The 18,558-nt window shown below is 35.3% G+C and overlaps 1 protein-coding gene across 4 annotated transcripts in view; it reads left to right on the forward strand.

The window, feature by feature from the left end:
* The window catches only part of LOC116428714 (zwei Ig domain protein zig-8), a 755,717-nt gene that overhangs the window by 539,445 nt on the left and 197,714 nt on the right, over positions 1 to 18,558 (forward strand). For all 4 annotated transcript variants that reach the window (XM_031980718.2, XM_031980719.2, XM_076371223.1 and 1 more), the window contains one exon: positions 9,569 to 9,791. In XM_031980718.2, the coding sequence (XP_031836578.1) occupies positions 9,569 to 9,791 (223 nt within the window). The remainder of the gene's footprint in view (positions 1 to 9,568; positions 9,792 to 18,558) is intronic.

The following is an 18,558-nucleotide window of genomic DNA, read 5'->3' on the forward strand; positions in this document are numbered from 1 at the left end:
CAACATTTTACAAAGGTACGTTAATCATTTGGATGTCATTAAATATAAACAATATTTGGTATTTTTCGCCATGGAGAAGAAACTATAATTCGTGCAATCACACTTCAAAGATCGTAACGTTAAAATAAGTCGAATCATATTACAAAATGTTTCCATATCCATCGTATTCTATAAATGTAGGCCGTTCGTAGGCAATTTCTTTTTGCTTTCCTATTTCTTTTATTTAGTTAACTATAAAGCGAATATATCAAGTTAAAAGCAAACAATGGTTAAAAATCAAGAACATACTTTTCTAAAGAAAAACCTACTTACAAAATTTCTCTCATTCGTCCACAGCTTTATTACACACATTTCCATTCCATATCAGTTCCAAACTGGTTCCCGTACTTGGAGAGAATTGTTGCATCGCTCGAGTAAGCTCATTGTTATGTCGCCACAGCACACGATAGAAATACTTTCGAAAAAGAGGGTGAGATCTTGTCCTGATCCAAAGGAAAACCAAGCTTGCTTAGATTTAGTGTCTTTTATTGTGTCACAGGATGGTGAATCCAAGTTGGAAATACGAGGTAGAGGTTTTGACTTGTTCTTGACGGTTGCATGGTTAGGATAATTCTGCTCTTCTTCTTGATTGATGGAATTCAGGAAAACTCGGAAAAAGGAGAATTTGGTAGTAGAGACGGGGGAATATATGGACCTTGATGATTCACGTTAGATGATGTTCATGATCATGAACACGTTTTCAGATGGACGCAATCATAGTATACTGTCATGATGGGTCTGAAATAAATAATAATATTAATAATAATAATCGTAGTAGTAGTAGTAGTGGAAGTAGTAGCAGCAGCAGCAGCAGCAGCAGCAGCAGCAGCAGCAGCAGCAGCAGCAGCAGTAGTAGTAGTTGTTGTGTACGCGTTTTCTATTCGAAAATCTTATAGTGAAACCCGTACGTCGCACGCCGACTTAACTTTGTGCGAACTGTTTGGAAAGTGGACTGTATCTAATTACTTCAGTGAAAAATACTTTAGTGTTTATTTTTGGTTAGTTCAATAATAATCGTCAGCGGCGAGAGTATACAACGACGTCTATGTTCCGTCTCGTGTCTAGTTCAAAATTTTTCTTGTGTCTCTCGTCTCTGTACCTTCCGTGGGTTTTTATAAACCTTTTTTGGTAGGGGCGTACAAAATTTGTCCGAGTGGGACTCAACCGGTGGTCCTAGAGGGGGTTGCCGATTGCAGCCCCCGGGTGACCCACGCAAGGGTCCTGAGCGTTCTTGACACTGACCATAGCGAGTAATAAAACCAAGGATCGCCTCGACTTCTGGCAAACAGATGTAAGTTAAAGTTACGGTAAATCTACAAACTGGCAAAACGTGCCGAAGCAACTACGACTAAATTATTGAAGTAACGGTTCCTTGGGCTTTTATTTCTGCTATGGTAAAAAATACTCAAGGCTCCAATGTGCCTCGCAGAAGGTGTCGTCAATAACCCTCCTAAAGAGATTTAGCGACGCGACAGTAGTAGTAGTAGTAATAGTAGTAGTAGTAGTAATAATAATAATAATAATAATAATAGTAATAATAATAATGGTAATAATAATGATAATAATAACAACAACAACAATATTAATAATAATAATAGTTCTTATGAATATACAGTGTGTTTAATGAGACAGAATGTAACACTCATAATCTCATTTAAAATAGACCAAACATATCAAATTAAAAGCAGACAATGTTCAAACCCAAGAACATATTTTTCTAAAGAAAAACCAACTTACAAAAATTCTCTCATTCGTCCGCCGCTTTATTATGTGCATTTGCATCCCATATCAGTTTCAAACTAGTTTCCCTTACTTCTGGAGAATTGGTGCATCGCCCGGATAGGATTGCGAATTCGAGCAGGTTCGTGCGTACCATAAACACATACTACAGAGCCACGTAAGGAGCACTGTCCGAAGTAGCAGTAGACAGTTACGAACCAGCCGGCGTCATCTCGACTACTTCCACTTACCGTTTCCTTTCGAGGGGGTGTCTCTCATCCACTCCCTTATCTGTTTCTCCCCCGGTAGCCTTATCGTCTCAGATATCGTACGGCTACTCGGCGAACAAGGGAACATCTTCTCGGAACGGCTCGAATTTCGGCGGTGACGACTGGCATTCGTTCCCTCGCAAAATTCTGTGGGAAACGCGATAAGGATCGCGGCAGACCGATCCGGATCCTGGGAAAACGATCCCTGCCACGTCGGCAGACACTCTGGTCCGGTGAACGGAGCCCTCCTCTTGCTCTCCACGGTTCTCGAGGATGCAGGTAAACGCTCGAATTCGATATAGGGAAGGAACAGCCAGGCTTCTGTTATTTTTCGACCGGTGAAAATCAGCCATCGCTGCCATCGGGTCGTTTTCCCCGGGGAAAGAGTTCGGCACCAGCTGGAAGATACTGCGAGGAAGAATTTATAGACACGACTAGGTCTTAATGATCTTTATGGAGCAATATTCGTCGTTACTATTGTTTCTTGCACTGTAAAATGAAGGTGGTAGATTGTAGGAATATTGTAGGAATATTGTAGGAATATTGTAGGAATATTGGATTTTGTGGATTGGATTAATCATGATTAATTATCAAGTTTGGTAATTGTGATATTAATGTTAAATACTAATTTGATACTAATGTTACAGTTACCGATGAAACGGTGAAACCCAATATCATGATTTAATAGTATTAATTATAAGTAATTGTTAATATTATTAATTGTGATATTTAATATGTAATTAATCAATGGACATTTCACAAATGCTTTCTTTATCGACAACTCGGAAATAGGATTTATTATTAGGCCACTTAAATTGCACTAGTCAACGTGATTTTTATCGCAAAAGGTTTAATATGTAGCTTAATATTAAGGAGAAAAAGTTAAATTTTGTAGACCAGTGTTATTGTTTTAAGCCACTGAGATATCGTATCGAGACATGTTATATCGATGTAATTATTGTTTTATTATTATTTTCGTAGTAAATTATTACTTTCTGTAATTTTTCGTGACGTGAAACCGCAAGGGGAGATTTCTTAAAATTATCGATTGCAACGCGTACGTTGTAAACTGTATTGTAATTTGAAATTGCGTTATATGCTGGCCGTTATCTGGCATTTCACGTCAATCATTATTGTAATTAGAGACCGCATTACGGTCTATGTTGCGTGCTGCTTGAAACATTTTTGTATTCCAAGAGACCTGGGGCCTGTTAGACCCGTCACACTGCGTACTGCGGCAATTTACGTTACGGTTCGGGTAATATTTAACCGCATCGCTAAAGATTTTATAAAGCGCTCAGCCGTGATTACTGCCGTTTAGGCATGCTCGGAAGCTTCATTAAAATACCTTAAGCCAATTTCATCTTTGCTCCGCTTTGAGACCATTCTCACAGCTGATTATACGATCTTAGCAATGTAGCTTTACTAAATTAATAATTTCACAGTTTTAGTAAAATTGCATGTAGCGTAACTTGATTTGTAATATGATGTACAATTGACTGTATTTAATTTATGAAGTTACGAAATTGAGAGACACGGATTTCTTACTTAGAGAATTAATTAAACAGTTTATGGCTTAGGTTTTTACATTTCGAAACGTTTCAAGCACATTGAAGTGGAATTTTGACCAGTGCACTATTTCCTTAGAATTGTTCGCATTTAACAGAAATATAATTAATATAGAAGTAAATTCAATAAATATCGAAGTAACGCTTTCTTTAACACTAGAACTATCAAGCTTTCAATATGATTGCTACGTAATCCATATAAAAATTAAAATAATAGATTATTTTCAGTTTCTTCAGACGTTTATCATAGTATTCAAGTGAAACTATTTTCAAGATCATTTCGAATATTCAATTTTTCGAAGATAATAATTGTCAAGCAAAAAAAACCGAAACTGGTCATTTTGACTTGTATAGTAGGTTTAGTGTTAAAAAATGTCTTTCCATTAATTTGATAAGTTAAAATAATGAAATCTGTCAAAGTACAAATGGCTAGAAGCGATCGCAGCGACGAGTAACTGCTCACTTGTTGACGAAGAAGCGCAAAAAGTAAAAAGAAGTATTTATCGAATAGGCGACTGCGCTTTTAAAATATTTAGTTTGACGCCGTTGTATTGACGCGTTTATTTGACTCGATTGTTTTCCTTTCTTATTGAAAGTGGAGTCGCGAGCCAATAGGGGGGGAGGGATAGTTAATTGGCAACCCAAATGAATATAGAGAGCGGCGATTGTAAAGGACAATTTTACACGCAGTGACGCGCGCGCTGTATTAACTTCCATTGCTATTTCCATTTTCCCCGGGGTGGTAATAAAATCGTAATGGTTATACGGAATTTACGTATTTCCATATTTTCGCCCAGTACACGTCATGTTCTCCAAAGACCACTATATGCACATACCGTCCTCTTATTTCGTTTCATTCTCATACGACCAATTGTTGAGTTACAATTGTCAATTCCGGACTATGGCAAAAAAATATTGATTTTCATTACACCGAATTCCGTTTCACGATAAATGGACTTTTCAACGTAGAGATATTTATTTTTACAATTATACGTGAGAACGCAGACTGCTAGAAAATTCAACGGAATTGCAAAATTGTGCAGAAACGTGTAGGCAATGTATGAAGACAATCATCGAAACGCGATTACTATACGAAATTACTGTTCCAATGGACATGTAATATCGAAAACTGAATAGTCAAGAGATTTCTCTCAGATTTACATATTATACGTAGAGCATATTATTCTTGCTATGGACCAGTTCACGATTGGAACATCGATCGATCTCTTCCGTGTAATTTACCAAATCTCGTTAGTACATTAATTAAATTGGTAAATTATCATAAAATTAAAGGCGATAAATATATAAATACAGGTAACAGTCACACTTCAGTAGTTATTATAATTGCTAATTTGTGTAAATTCATTGTTATAGATACTAATTTAACATTTAAAGAATTAGTTCAGAATTTTATCCAATGTACACTAAATTATGATAAAAAAGAATTTTTTTAATTTGATTTATTACGCTAAAGGTTTTGATAGTGTGTAAAAACGAAAATAAATGTTAGAAGTTTTAAGCATTCTCGTCCGAAAAAATTTAATAGAAAATTGACGACCGTTAAGGATTAAATCTATCTTTTGATCTACATCTATTGCCTACATCTATCCTTTTACTCATAACACAGTCAAACATCTCCGCGTACAAAGTGGATCTGTTAGAATACCTTAAGCCAATAAGTCACCCAGCTCGGAACGAAAATCTCCCCTTTCCTTTTCATTTTCACGTTTCTCATTCTTCATCCTCATCTTTCATATCCACTCTGTTCGTCGTATTATTCATTCTCAGAATACTCTCTTTTTAAGACATCTCTTCTAGGAAGAGAACAATAGAAGAGAAAGCCGACGAAAAGGGGCAAAGATAGGATTGCTTTATCTTCCCAATTTCCCTGTGTATTCCTCGTGATCCGAGGTGCACCATGGGTTAAGCGTCGACGCGGCATGTCTGGACATTTTCCACGGTCTATGCGTGTCAGTCGTTACAAAGAGAGTAAATATTTACACGTCGCTAACTCGGGATGTCCAATTATCGCGTCCTGAGGCGTTTTATATCCCGCGTTAACTTTCCGACGATATGCAAAGCGGCTCTATTAATTTTCCACTACGCTTGGAACGACGCGGAACGGAAGGGGAACGAGGAAACGTCTGTATACCCTTGAAGTTTCCAGTGCTACGGCCTTCGTATGAAAATTCAAATCTTTTGCATTATGGAAAGCGTTTCAATTAATTTTTAATAGAGGATTACAAGTGCCGCCGCGGCCGACGTAGACGCAGACGCTGCCAAAGCGTTGCCGGTCTCTCCTTTAAATTCACGCGTCGCTCTTAGCATAAATAGGCAACGTTATTAACTTCCAGACGTACTTTTTCAGCCAGCCGTCGCGACCGTTGAACGAGCTCCGGTTACGCTGAAAAAATTGCGTCTAATAATCGTCCCTTATCGCCTCTTTCGTGATCAGCCACCGACTTTGTAATTATTCCGCTCGATGTTTTAGCAACCGTAGTGTTGAATTTATCGTGCAGTGATGTCGTACACATGAATCACTTTAATTTGCGTGCTGTTTCTGTAGTTGACGAGTAGACTGCTGGTTCTTATGCATTTATAGAAAATTTGACAGTGTAAAACTGTGTGTTTTATAGTATTGGGAAACATTTCTTTCTATTGTAATTCTATTTTTCTAACTCTGTTCATAAGAATTTGGTATTGCATAAAGGTCCACAATCTATTGATTGAATTTGAATTTCTTCAAATTATTCACTTTGAATCGTGTTGTATTCAATGAATATTTGCATTATTATCTAGTTTGTTTGTATAACTCATGTTTTACTATTCTTATGTATTCGTAATTTAATGTACAAGAAGCTACAAGTTTTTCGTGTAATACTATTTCTAGAAGGTATCAAAAAGTACCTTTCGAAATTTTAACTTCAAATTATTTTCTCAGTTTAATTATTACTCCTCAATTGAATTTTGGACATTTCCTACAGTTAATTTCACAATCGTTATGCGAAAAGTCGGAAAGTCAATTAAGAATATATCACTAAACTTGGAAAATAATTTTAAGTTAAAAATTCGAAGGGTGTCTTTTGACACCTTTTATTACTGTCGATACAGTAAAAAAAACATTTAACATAATTTGATAAAAATTATTTTCCATCAAATTTCGAGGCAGTTCTTTCATGCAATCTGTCGCGATGTAAGGTGTTATTGAATACTCGCGACAAATATGTTTGCAAGTTATTTATTTATGTAGACGAGTGTTCGGAGGCAGAACGGGTAATATGCTTCCTCGCGCCTTTTCGCTTTATTTATCTTCGTCTTCGGAAAGGCGTTACCCCTTGGAAACTGCGAGGGTGGAGCTAATTCCCTTCTCCAACGTCGCCTCGATTTTTGGCAGGGCAAAAATTGTGAATTTCTAATTCGGAATCTTTTTCCCGAGCCGCGCTGACCGTGCGGTCGAAGAAGCCTTAACGAGACATGGCTGGCAGCGTTTATGGTAGGGTAGCCTATTCAGCTAGGCACCTGTAAAACGTGTAAAATATTTTCGCCGATTTACAGACTTTAGGGTAGGGTTAATTGCCTATACCTAAACATCTGTAAGTGGTCAATGCTATTTCCTACCAACGCTACGAGCCACGTACCGCTACACAATCTTTATATCAAAAAATTGTCATTGCAATGTAGTAACACCATCACTCATAATCCCCCAAAATTTCTGAGAAAAGTATTTTTATCTTTCTGGAACAGAATCACACCTCAAAGAACGCAATTTTTTAGGTATTGCTATAAATATATTGCACAGACATCTCTCGAACGATATTGAAACTCTTATTTACTTATCGCGTAAATCGACTAGTAGAGCGCAGTTATGTTATCGTCTATAATTTGCTTGACGTTATGCTGTATTCATAAAACCGTCTTATTCTTAATTGCATTTTAACTATCCTCATGATCAGTAACGTGAAAATTGATTACCAAAGTGAACATTATTTTCTATGTTCATAAATTATTTAATTATTTCCACGTACTAATTTCTATTATTATTATTATTATTATTATTATTGTTGTTGTTGTTGTTATTATTGTTATTATTAATATTATTATTGCAACTGAGTGATACAAAAACTTGTATGACTAAACCTTTATGTGTTAGTTTAGTTAGTAGAAGGTGTTCAAGAGCGACAGATCGCGAAATTATAAGAATTTTATATTAAATAAAATTTTATTTTATGTTGTATAGAAAAATAAACGGTACAAACTTATGAACCGACCTAATACTAACATTCAAAACCAGTTTCTCGTTTCTTCTGAAAAATACAACATTTCGAGTTGTGACTCTGCTCCAGCAAGTGAAAGATATTTGACCCGCCGAAAAGTAAAAACTGCCAGTTGCGCGATCGGGAAAGTAAAAACTCTCAAAGTGGGGAACGTAAAAAAAGGCGAAGAAAGGCGCGAAACTCGAAACCACGGGTGGAGGGGATCGCGAATCCATCGCTAAATGTCGTCCTCGGCGTTTCGCTAATTGCCAGCACAACACACAAACGAGGTACTTCTAATTACGCAGTCCTGCTTAATGGGAAACCCTTAACGAGGGACAAAAGAATCGGCCTGCGAGTTCCGCAAACTGCACGTCGTCCCCGCGCCGCGAAACCCATTTAAATCCTTCCACGTTATCGTGTCCCTGTTTCTGCTTGTTCTCCCTCTCCCTCAACCTCTATATCTGTCCTAATGTATCTCGAACCAGTTCAGGAGTTTATATTAGAGGTGCGCGAGAACTTGAAAGTAACGAGTCGGATCGTATTGGAAATTTGCTTGGGATCAGGATGATTTTCGAAGATATTTTGAGCCTCGAAAATATCAGGGTACCCAATTTCCAGATATCCGATTATATGATACCGAGACATGAAAAAACATGGTATTATGTAAAGAAAATAACTTTTTCACAATTTTGTAGATGGTGTGGAACACAGTAATTTCAGTTTGAAACACTTTTTTGTTATGTTAACGCTAGTTCTACCTCTGTTTCGTATATAGCTATTTTTAACAAGAGGTAATTGAATGAAATCTATTAAACTACTTAATATAATCTAATAAAACCATATATGTAATGCTAAATTAATTTTATAATTATTATTAGAAAAGTCGAAGAGTTGATTGAGGAAAAATGATTACGGTCTAATTAATTATTATGTACATATTTCTAATTATTGGCTTATTTTTATTTCTATTTTTCTATTAGTCACCCTCGCCTTAAATGCGCAACGTTGTACATACCCCCGACAAAACATTGTAAGAGGGAACATTATTTAGAAAATACAGTGCTTCAATTCAACGAAGTGAGTTTCGGAAAATGCTTCGTGTAAGATAAAAGTTTGTAGGCTTAAATAATTTTTGAAACTGTATTGAATAGAAAACTCTTTTACTACGACGTTGTCGCGTCGAAGGCTGCAAACGAGTGCCCTGAGAAGGGTACTGTTTAGTCCTTTTTCTCTTAAAAAGACGGCGATTGACAAAACACAGGCGATCAACGTTCGACTTTCCCTTCGTTCAGATTTTCTCACATTCGGTTTTCAAAATTCTTGAAAATCCTAACATGTTCAGAATTCGAATTATCTTCGGTACCTGCCGTCGACCAGCCCGAGTACGAGGTCTCCAATATCGTGGAGTCCTCGCAGTCCTAATTAATCCTTTGAGTGCCAAGGGAAATTTTCATACATACTCGGGAAATGCTAGATAATTTTAAACAAACGTGCATGATTATAAAGAAAAATTTATATTTCGGTCAATTTTCATTTAAAATTTTTACATAATACTAAAAACATGTTAGAGTTCCTTTATTGCTAACAAAATCTAACAGAAACTTTGCGCAAGTACATGAAAAAGCGATATATCGGTCTTTAGCACTCAAAGGGTTAATATCCGAATTAATTGCGCTATTAATCTATTGGCGTCACGTTTCCCGTTTTTCTTTTACAGATGGCTTTACAAGTGTCCTGGTTACGACATAGGGACACCCACTTACTCGCTGTCGGCCGTTATATGTACACGAACGATCAACGATTTCGAGTCATCCACAACGCGAAAGGGGACAACTGGATGCTCCAAATCAAGTATGCGCAGCTCCGGGACAGCGGCTCCTATGAGTGCCAAGTCTCCACGGCGACACCCATCAGCCACATCATTCATCTGAATGTAGTCAGTGAGTGTCAACTGAAATTTATTGTTATCTTGGCGATATTAGAGTCACATGTAAATAGATAAATGGACATCGGGAAATGGATGGCTATTTTGTTCCATTATAAAACTTTCGTTTTATGTAGATTTTAAAAAATACTATATTAAATTGTTTGCGCACTTTTAACCTCTTGTCCTATAATTTTTTTCAGAAGTGTGCTTGATGAAACTACTTTGTAGTTAATAGTTTAATAGAAAAAGGAAAAATTTGACGTCCACTTTGTGTCTACATTTACTCTAAAGATTAAAGATCGATAATAGACAAGTAATATGTCATTTATTCGAGAAATAAATGAACAGCATTTAGATTTTTTGAATTCGGTTGAAAATTTTAGTCACAAATCTGAACCGATATAATAGGAGAAAAGGTTAATCGCTCATATACATATAACAGTATGTAGATTAATTAACGGTATATAAATATTGCAACAACTATTGTTAGGTCAACATGCCTCAGAATTCCTCGCGCAAAGATAGAAAACTATAAAAAAACATTAGCTAACAATCTAATCCTTTACACTCGGGAGGTAACTTTCAGTCGCCATTTCCTGTGGTATAATACAATTAAAAGACTTGATGCACAGTGTTAAAATTTGAATAATATAGTAATACATGAAACATTAAAATAAGATAATTGTATGTCATAATTTAAGCATAGTTTTTCTTTATATTATTCGAGAAAAGAGAGTATTAACAGTGGAAAACCTTCCAGTGCAAAGGGTTAATCAACTAGCTTCCAGTAAGTAATTGTCTGAAAACGATCAAACTCGTAGATCTAATGTAAAAATAATCTATTAAATCACTTCAGATCAGTTAGAAATTTCATCCATAAATAATACTTCGCAACGGAAGGAAAATTAATAAGATGATTGATGGTAATATCGGTATTACTTCATTTATTATTATATCAGGAAATATAAGTGCAAATAAATGTCTCAAATTGAAAACTTTGCCTCTAGCATCGTCATTTTACTGGCATGATTCGCGTTGTAATGAAGCTTTTTTCGATAGTGAATTTTACATTTTCATGGAACACACAATGGAAGGTTTCTCTTGAAAGCAAGCCATCACGGTCGATTGATTACCGTACCGATTTTAATTAAACGTTAGTACGCAGGAAACGCACGCGGTTAATTACAACCCCCTACGTAACAATTAGTTAATTCTAATCTGAATCTGCCCTAGTTCCGTGGTCGTTGCGCGAAATTTAAGCCATGCTTAAATCCTGGCGTGTTGCCAATTGAACACCTGGGATTGGTTTAGACCGATTTCAAGTTAAGCCGTGGCGTCGAACACGACTTTGATTACACGAGATTGCTTCTTCGACTTGAATTCTCACCGGATAAGCTTTAAAAGCTACAGTTTTTATTCCTACCCAAAATACCGCTAATTTACGCGAATGTTCTTGATACAATGAACATTGGAAAATTGCAACGTCGTCATCCCCATCACATCCCCACCACGTTTGTTTGAACACACCACAGCATTCGGCGACTGGTCACGGTTGAAGGGTGTAACGTAATCCGACTATTGTCGAACTCAATGATTTTAATGTCTTTTTTTCTATACCTGAAATCTCAATCGCTTATTATACAAGCAATTATGATCGTAATTCTATCGTGTTTAGTGTTATTTTTATCAAAAAAGTATAAGAAACATGATGGTGACAATTGCATTCGTCAAAAATAAAAAATAAAAAAGTTTGATTTTTTAGTTAAAGGTCTCAAGTTCTTGCGAGCCTTTAATTTTGTCGATCGCTTCGACCCTCAGTCTTTGTTTCTCGTTCACATGCGTTGTCCTTTTCTACGTCCGCCGTGCTAAAAACTTCATTTCTTAGGGTAAATTCGATTCTACCTCCTCATAATTGCAACCTTCCAGTCCTATTGAGTAATGCAATTATCCAATGTTTACTGTAAATTGTTATCGCTAAGCTGCGAACCATAATGCATTCGTGGGAAATTTGAAAATGAAAAATCGCACGTAACAAACACAGTATAAAATGTACTGCTTTATATAATATTCGATAGAGAAAAGGATTTTCTATCGTAGTTCTGTTTTTATAATAATATTCCTAAAAATTGCAATTTTCATAAAGATCTATTTATTTTAAGATTCAATATATCACAGTGGTTACTTGACCCTTCCGATCTGAATTTTAGATAATGAAGTTATACCTCTAAGTATAACAGAAATGTGTTTTTATAATAGTAACGATACAAACATGGAATTTAAAAACTTTATATTGTGCTACTTTCCACAGAGAACTAGGATCAATAAATACTTTCTAATAATATAATAAAAGTAGTCAAAAACAGGAAAACTAATAAAAAATAATAAATACAATTTCGATAATTTCAACGGTCTGCATAAAATATATTCAACAAAGTATGAAGTGGAGTACTGAAGCAAAGATAATAAAAACTAACTCCGCGTGTACTTTAACATTTATTCCTTTACACAAGGATTGTTACAAAACTACGTGTAACATGCATCTACAATGCCAAACGGATTAAGAACAAATCTACTTTGGACGGACCGAGTAATTGAACGCGATAACGCGATATCCGTTTTAAACGTCCTGGTGACCATAATTCAAAAGTAATTAACGTGGTATCTCGTAATATCGCATCACAGAAAACGGGAATCCGATGTTATATGTGCCAAATAAAATGGGACGCATCACTGAATGACAAGACTCTCTTGTAAAATAAACGAGAATAATGAAAACAAATAAAATACATAAAATACATAAAATAAACGAGGACAAGAAAAATAAATAAAGTACATAAAATAGATTAGAATAGAGAAAACAAAGAAAAATATATAAAACAAATGAGAATAAAAAAAATAAATAAAATACATAAAATAAATAAGCGCGAGAAGTTTTAAATATCTTCAATCCCAGACGAAAGTTCATCTTTTCCGATAAAACTTTAAACACTCGATACAGTTAACTGAAGATTCAACGTGTTTTCGTCTAGACAGTTTTCAGTAACCTTAATTGCAAAGGGCAGTTGACGTTAAAATAAAATATAAATACTCAGGCAGCGCAATAAGTGGTAAATACACTTACAGTAACCTATAAAAAGTTGAAGATTTTATACAGTTTTTTAATCTTTTTAACTTATAAAAAGCAGACTGAGAGAAGACCTTTTTCCTTCTATTGCTTTTATTTTACATGAAAAGGTTTCTCATGGAATCGTTTATTATTTTTCGGGCCTTGACCCTTGGAGCGATGAAGCGAGCAAATAACACCGAAAAAGCGCGCACTCGACTATGTAAAGTTCTCTTTTGTCGAGTAATTACTCACGATCGGTGGCTTAACGGACACTCTAAGTCGGCGGTCGTGATTCGTCGGGAGCAAATCCAGTGGAAAGTGTCTCGATAAAAGCCTTTCGGAAGTTCCCCTAACGATGATAAATAAAGATAGTGCTCTCTCTAGTTCTCCGCTAATATAATGTTCTTCCTCTCCTTTGGTCAAACGAAAACTTGTAATGGTACCGTGTCCCGTGTTAGCGGTTTAATTAGTCCGCGACGAAGTGAGACTTTTTCTACTAACACATGGACGATACGCTATTCAGGTGAATCTAACTATTTTATAAACCAAAATCGTCCATCAAAATTTAGAGATGAAAGAATAATTCTTAAGTATTTTTCTTAATTATTATTCATGTTTCCAGTTAATATCTTCCTTCGTTATTTGCTATTTCATTGAAAACAATATTGGCATCTCCAAGTAAAAGTCAAGCTTGTCGATGTATAAATACTTTTTCCAGTCACAGTATAACACACGAGTGTTTTCTTCTTAAAAATAATATGAAGAACTAGTTGTGTTACAAAATATTCTTGAAACCACGTATTCTTCACATAGCATCGGTGTTTACTAATCTTACACTTTGGTCTAATATATGCTTTACTTTTCGGATTCACTGTCGAACCAATGTTCATAATATTTCTACCGACTCTGTACCCTTTATTCGAACAAACAAAAAATTACATTGAACTGAAACACGCAGAATATTGTTTGTAAGCTTTGGTGAATATTGTTTTTATTGGCTTTATAATGAAATAATGAATGAGTTTTTAGTTAACTAAGGCAATAAATAGACACAACTTCTATTCAGTACCATAGATTGGTATGTAATGGGCAACTACATTAATTTGCTTTATAAATATTATCGTGGAGATTAAGATCCGTTCTTCTTTTTAACGCTGAAACTGTCGAGCAGCTAAATTGACTTTTTGAAATTCCTCTATAGGAACTCAAATGTCTCGATGTCCGATGCTAATTTAAGAATTACATCGCTCATGAGCATCGCGTCGAAAGTTACAACGATGGAAATTGTTATTTTAACAATCGTACCACCATATTAAATCGATCCACGGTAACGATCGCACAGTTTGCTGCCGCGAAGAGATCCGTAAGGCGTTCAACGCTGCAATAATGGTGTGTAAACAAGGGCTAGGTTTCCCGTATAAGCACTGAACCACCATGTCGGGGAAGTGGAAATATTTGCGAACCGGTTCGCTACCGAAAGTTCGGTATCTATCCACCTGAAGGCAGTACACGGCAATATTTACCTACCTGCAATCAATTTACTGATTTCCTCGCGAATTACACCGGATCTCTCGGCTAAACATTTACCAGTTCTCGATTTCTTCGGTGTAATTAATTGATTGCTCCACCCATCCTTTTAGCAGTTTTTGAAAAACACATACAGTCGAAAGAACAGAAACAATCCGATTCAAAATATATTACCTGTCAAAGGATTTTATAAACATTTCGCTTGACGTCAGAACACGAATGTTTTTTAATTCTATATCACTAAACTATGTTCTTTTCTATAATATTTTATATGATCAAAATTATAAAATAAATATAAACTTTGACCCTTCTTGTCCAAATGAATGATACACAAGGGTATAAATAAATTACACTACGTAAATAATAGATAATATTTTTCATTTTATCAAAATATCAATGATCTAGGATTAAATAATTAAAACAGTACGGTGAACTTTTTGTAAAAATATTTGTGTCCAGAATTGTGAAGTTCTTATTGTTATAAACAAAGAATAACTTTCCTACTTTCTTTGTAAGGAGCTATTTCATTTAAAAGTGTATATGACTGTAAAGAAGGAAATAATTAAAATTCAGCATCTCTATAGAATTGCAATCTGTTCTAATCTCCATAGTGAAGTAACACACCTACCGTTTTAAGATACAAATGCAAGACACCAGAAAATTTAAAAGAAAGATGAATAAATAAATACACAAAATATATTATAAAATCAAGCATTAAAAAAATGTTTTTGAATCAATTAAAATTAAACCAAATAGTTTAATTAAATGAAATAAAAATATTTTAATGAAATCTTTTGTTTAGTTTTAACTAAAATATTACTTACTACGTGTTCATATCGGAACAGCAATCATTTTCTTACGTTAATTCATAAGAAAATTTAATAAAAACATTTACATATTTTCTAAAGGAATATCAAATCCATAAATAAATAAATAAATAAACGAACGTTTCAAAAATTGGGCCAAAACGTATCTACGTTTAGAGGATTAATGACTTTCGCATCCATTGACCTTTCAGATAAAGCATCAGCTTGTCAGGAACGATTGGTGCCTTCGATCAAAAGGATCAGCGAACCAATACAGCCTCGAGTTTCGTCAACAGTCGACGACGATTAAGTTAAAACAAAACAAGTCAAGCGAACGCGAGCGTGGATCTTAACGCAATTGCATCGTTCTAACACAACAGACAACACCGTTCTCTCGTGGCGGCTGTTTCACAGGTCGCTCGGGCGAAAATAAATGCGCGGCGTAATTGAAATGTAAATTTCCCCGAGAATAATTGTGTCTGCGTAGCCAGCGGCAGGAGGAGCATGTTCTTCGTTAAACGTTGACCCAATCAAGAATAACAGTATGTTTTCGCTTAATAAGTAAAGAAACGAATTTTGATGGTGCCACCGTTCGACCAATGAATATTGCAATTTCTAATGGCAGCGAGGTGCTTCAATTAAAAACACGTCGTACGCTAGTAATATTGGAATTCTTTTACAAGAGGCCAACGAATTTTTTCCCCGCTTTCCACGATTGTTTTACGCCAACCTGTATACGTTCCAGTGCGCAGCGTTCTTCTTTCGTCCAACGATTACGTTTCCTGTTTGCCGAATAACTGGAACAATTTACAAAAAGGTCAGTGTTCCTCTGGCACAACGTTTTTTCGAATATGTTCCCCTCGATTACAGAATCGGTTTTTGTTAAAACAATTATATGCTTGTTACGGTCCGCGAAATGTAGAAACGTATTCTCGTAGAATGCTTCAGAGAAATCGAGGAAATTAAAGCGTATTCGATTACTGTGATTTTACTACAAGAAAAACGAATCAGCCAATTATCATGTGACTGTGCAGTTCGCTTTCTTTGAGCGGGGAGTATTGCTGTTTTATTTATTTTTGACTCTTAGACTCGTGTACGTCTTTAAGCAATCATATGATCCTTTTTATCCTTATTTTGTATATTTCGAATGAGAGCAAAAATATAATGCGTTTCATTGTACAAGTTATTTTATACAAGTAAGGTACAAGTAAGTAAACCCTTTGCACTCCGCTGTCCCCTCTCAGGGGACATCGTCATTCTAGCATACCACTCGGATGTCCCCTCTCAGGGGACATTAAAGTTTATTAGTGATTACGGGAAATTAAATTATTTCAGCGCAACTTTTTGAGACATACATGTTTCCCTGAAGTTTTCTCTTGAAATGGCACAAGAAATCAAATCAAAATATAGTAAAATTACTGAGATATATAAAAAAAATGTCAGCGGGTTTTATGTCAGAAGAGAACGTGAGAAGCGTGTTCTCGACGGTCCGAGTACTTCTCGGCGCCACTTGAAAAAGGCGATAAGGAGAGTTTGTAGAAGAAAGGTCGGTATGCGTGCATACCTTGCACTGTATAGTGAGATTTACAAATATAAATAAACTAATTTAAAACTGGAGGAAAAGATTTTCAAAGCTGAGCTCAGTCTGGTTTGAAGCGTCGAGCGGTATAGATAGATCTAACGAGTGAGAAAATCGGAAAAGTGATTCTTCTCTTTGTAAATAAGTTCTTTTGGTAAATATTATTTTGTGAGTTAGTAATAACAATTAGAAGTTTTAAACCCATGTATTTATTCATTTTTTTTTTTTATTAGAACAATGACAAAACGTTCAAACACGAATGAGTCTCATGATACAAGTAGTAGTGAAGATGAGCTCCAGATAGATGTTTATACAGATATGTTATAAAGTCTAAATGTAGAAGAAAACGATAGCAGTGATAGTGATATCGTTTAACCAACAAGGCGACGAAGAGATCGCATAGATAGCAATAGCGATGAAAGTGATACGGAAGAAAGGTTAATCACACTGTACAAAATTATAAAAAATAAAATATTGATTTTTTTGCAAATATACATTTCAACCAATTCATACAAGTCCAATATCATTATAATACGTTACTTGGTTCCAAAACTACACTAAATAATACGCGGGTCCGTAAATGCACGTTTCTGCCGCAAATGCGCGCTGAGTAGCTGGTAGCCAACGTCCAGAATGGTTCGGAGTGCAAAGGGTTAAGTACAAGTAAGTTTATTTTCTAAAACTTTTACAAAGTGTGGGTAACGTCGTTCGTTTTGTTAAATAAATGGGGATACTGCATTCCTTAACATTATTTTTACAAAGATATCAAAAACATTTTCGGAAATATTAACCAATTTTTTATGTTTAACCATTTTTCCTTGATTATTATTATTACGTTTGATCAGAGAAATAAACGTATTTAACAATGTTTCAACAAAAATGTTTTTATAATTTCATTAATTATAATGTAAAAAGTCTGATGTAGATTATTTTAATTCGCTCTACAGATTTACTGTTAGCTCATCCTTGCATATAACAAATTGCAATAAAAACAATTATGACAATAAATACCTATACATAGAACGCCTAAATTCTTATTAATAATTTATTAAAATAAAAGAAAAATTGTACGCAAATTCTATGTCTATGTTTGTTTTTAAGTGTAATAATTGATAACAGAAAAATAATATTTATGTTTGTTAAATCATGTTGTAAATACTCACCACAAATCTGACACGTTGTTATAAGACAAGGAGTTAAAATTAATGGATTGTGGAAGAATAGAACAACAGATATTGTTGTTGATAATATTATACAAAAATATCAGTTTTTCAATCGTCTCGAGTTTTTCACAATATACATTGTCATATTCTTGATTATTAAATATCTATATATAAACTGTCTATATATAAACACTATAAATTATACATGTAAATACTCTAAATACCATATATTTGCAACCTTTACCATGCATTTCATTCGACATCATAAGATAAAGGATTAAACGAGCGTCCATTTCAGTACATTTCACTCACAGTTCACCGAACAAAAGGCACAGGAATATAATGCGCAACGTCTAATTCCCCAAACCCCGATCGGCAGATCAAAGAATCGAATCGTCCCGGAAAAGTCAACAAGTACTCCCAAGAAGTCAGCCGAGCGTTTTGCTCGAGCAGTCGAGCGTCTTCCGCTGTTTAAAGTGAAAAGATAATTTCGCTCGGCCGTCAGTCACGATCGAATCCCTTGCATCCCCTTCCATCTGTTTCCTGAAATTGTTTTCGTCCCCGCTACAGAAGGCGGCGGGAGCGGCCAGCTAACAGGT

Source organism: Nomia melanderi, chromosome 10 (genome assembly GCF_051020985.1).
Source record: "Nomia melanderi isolate GNS246 chromosome 10, iyNomMela1, whole genome shotgun sequence".
Taxonomy (NCBI): domain Eukaryota; kingdom Metazoa; phylum Arthropoda; class Insecta; order Hymenoptera; family Halictidae; genus Nomia; species Nomia melanderi.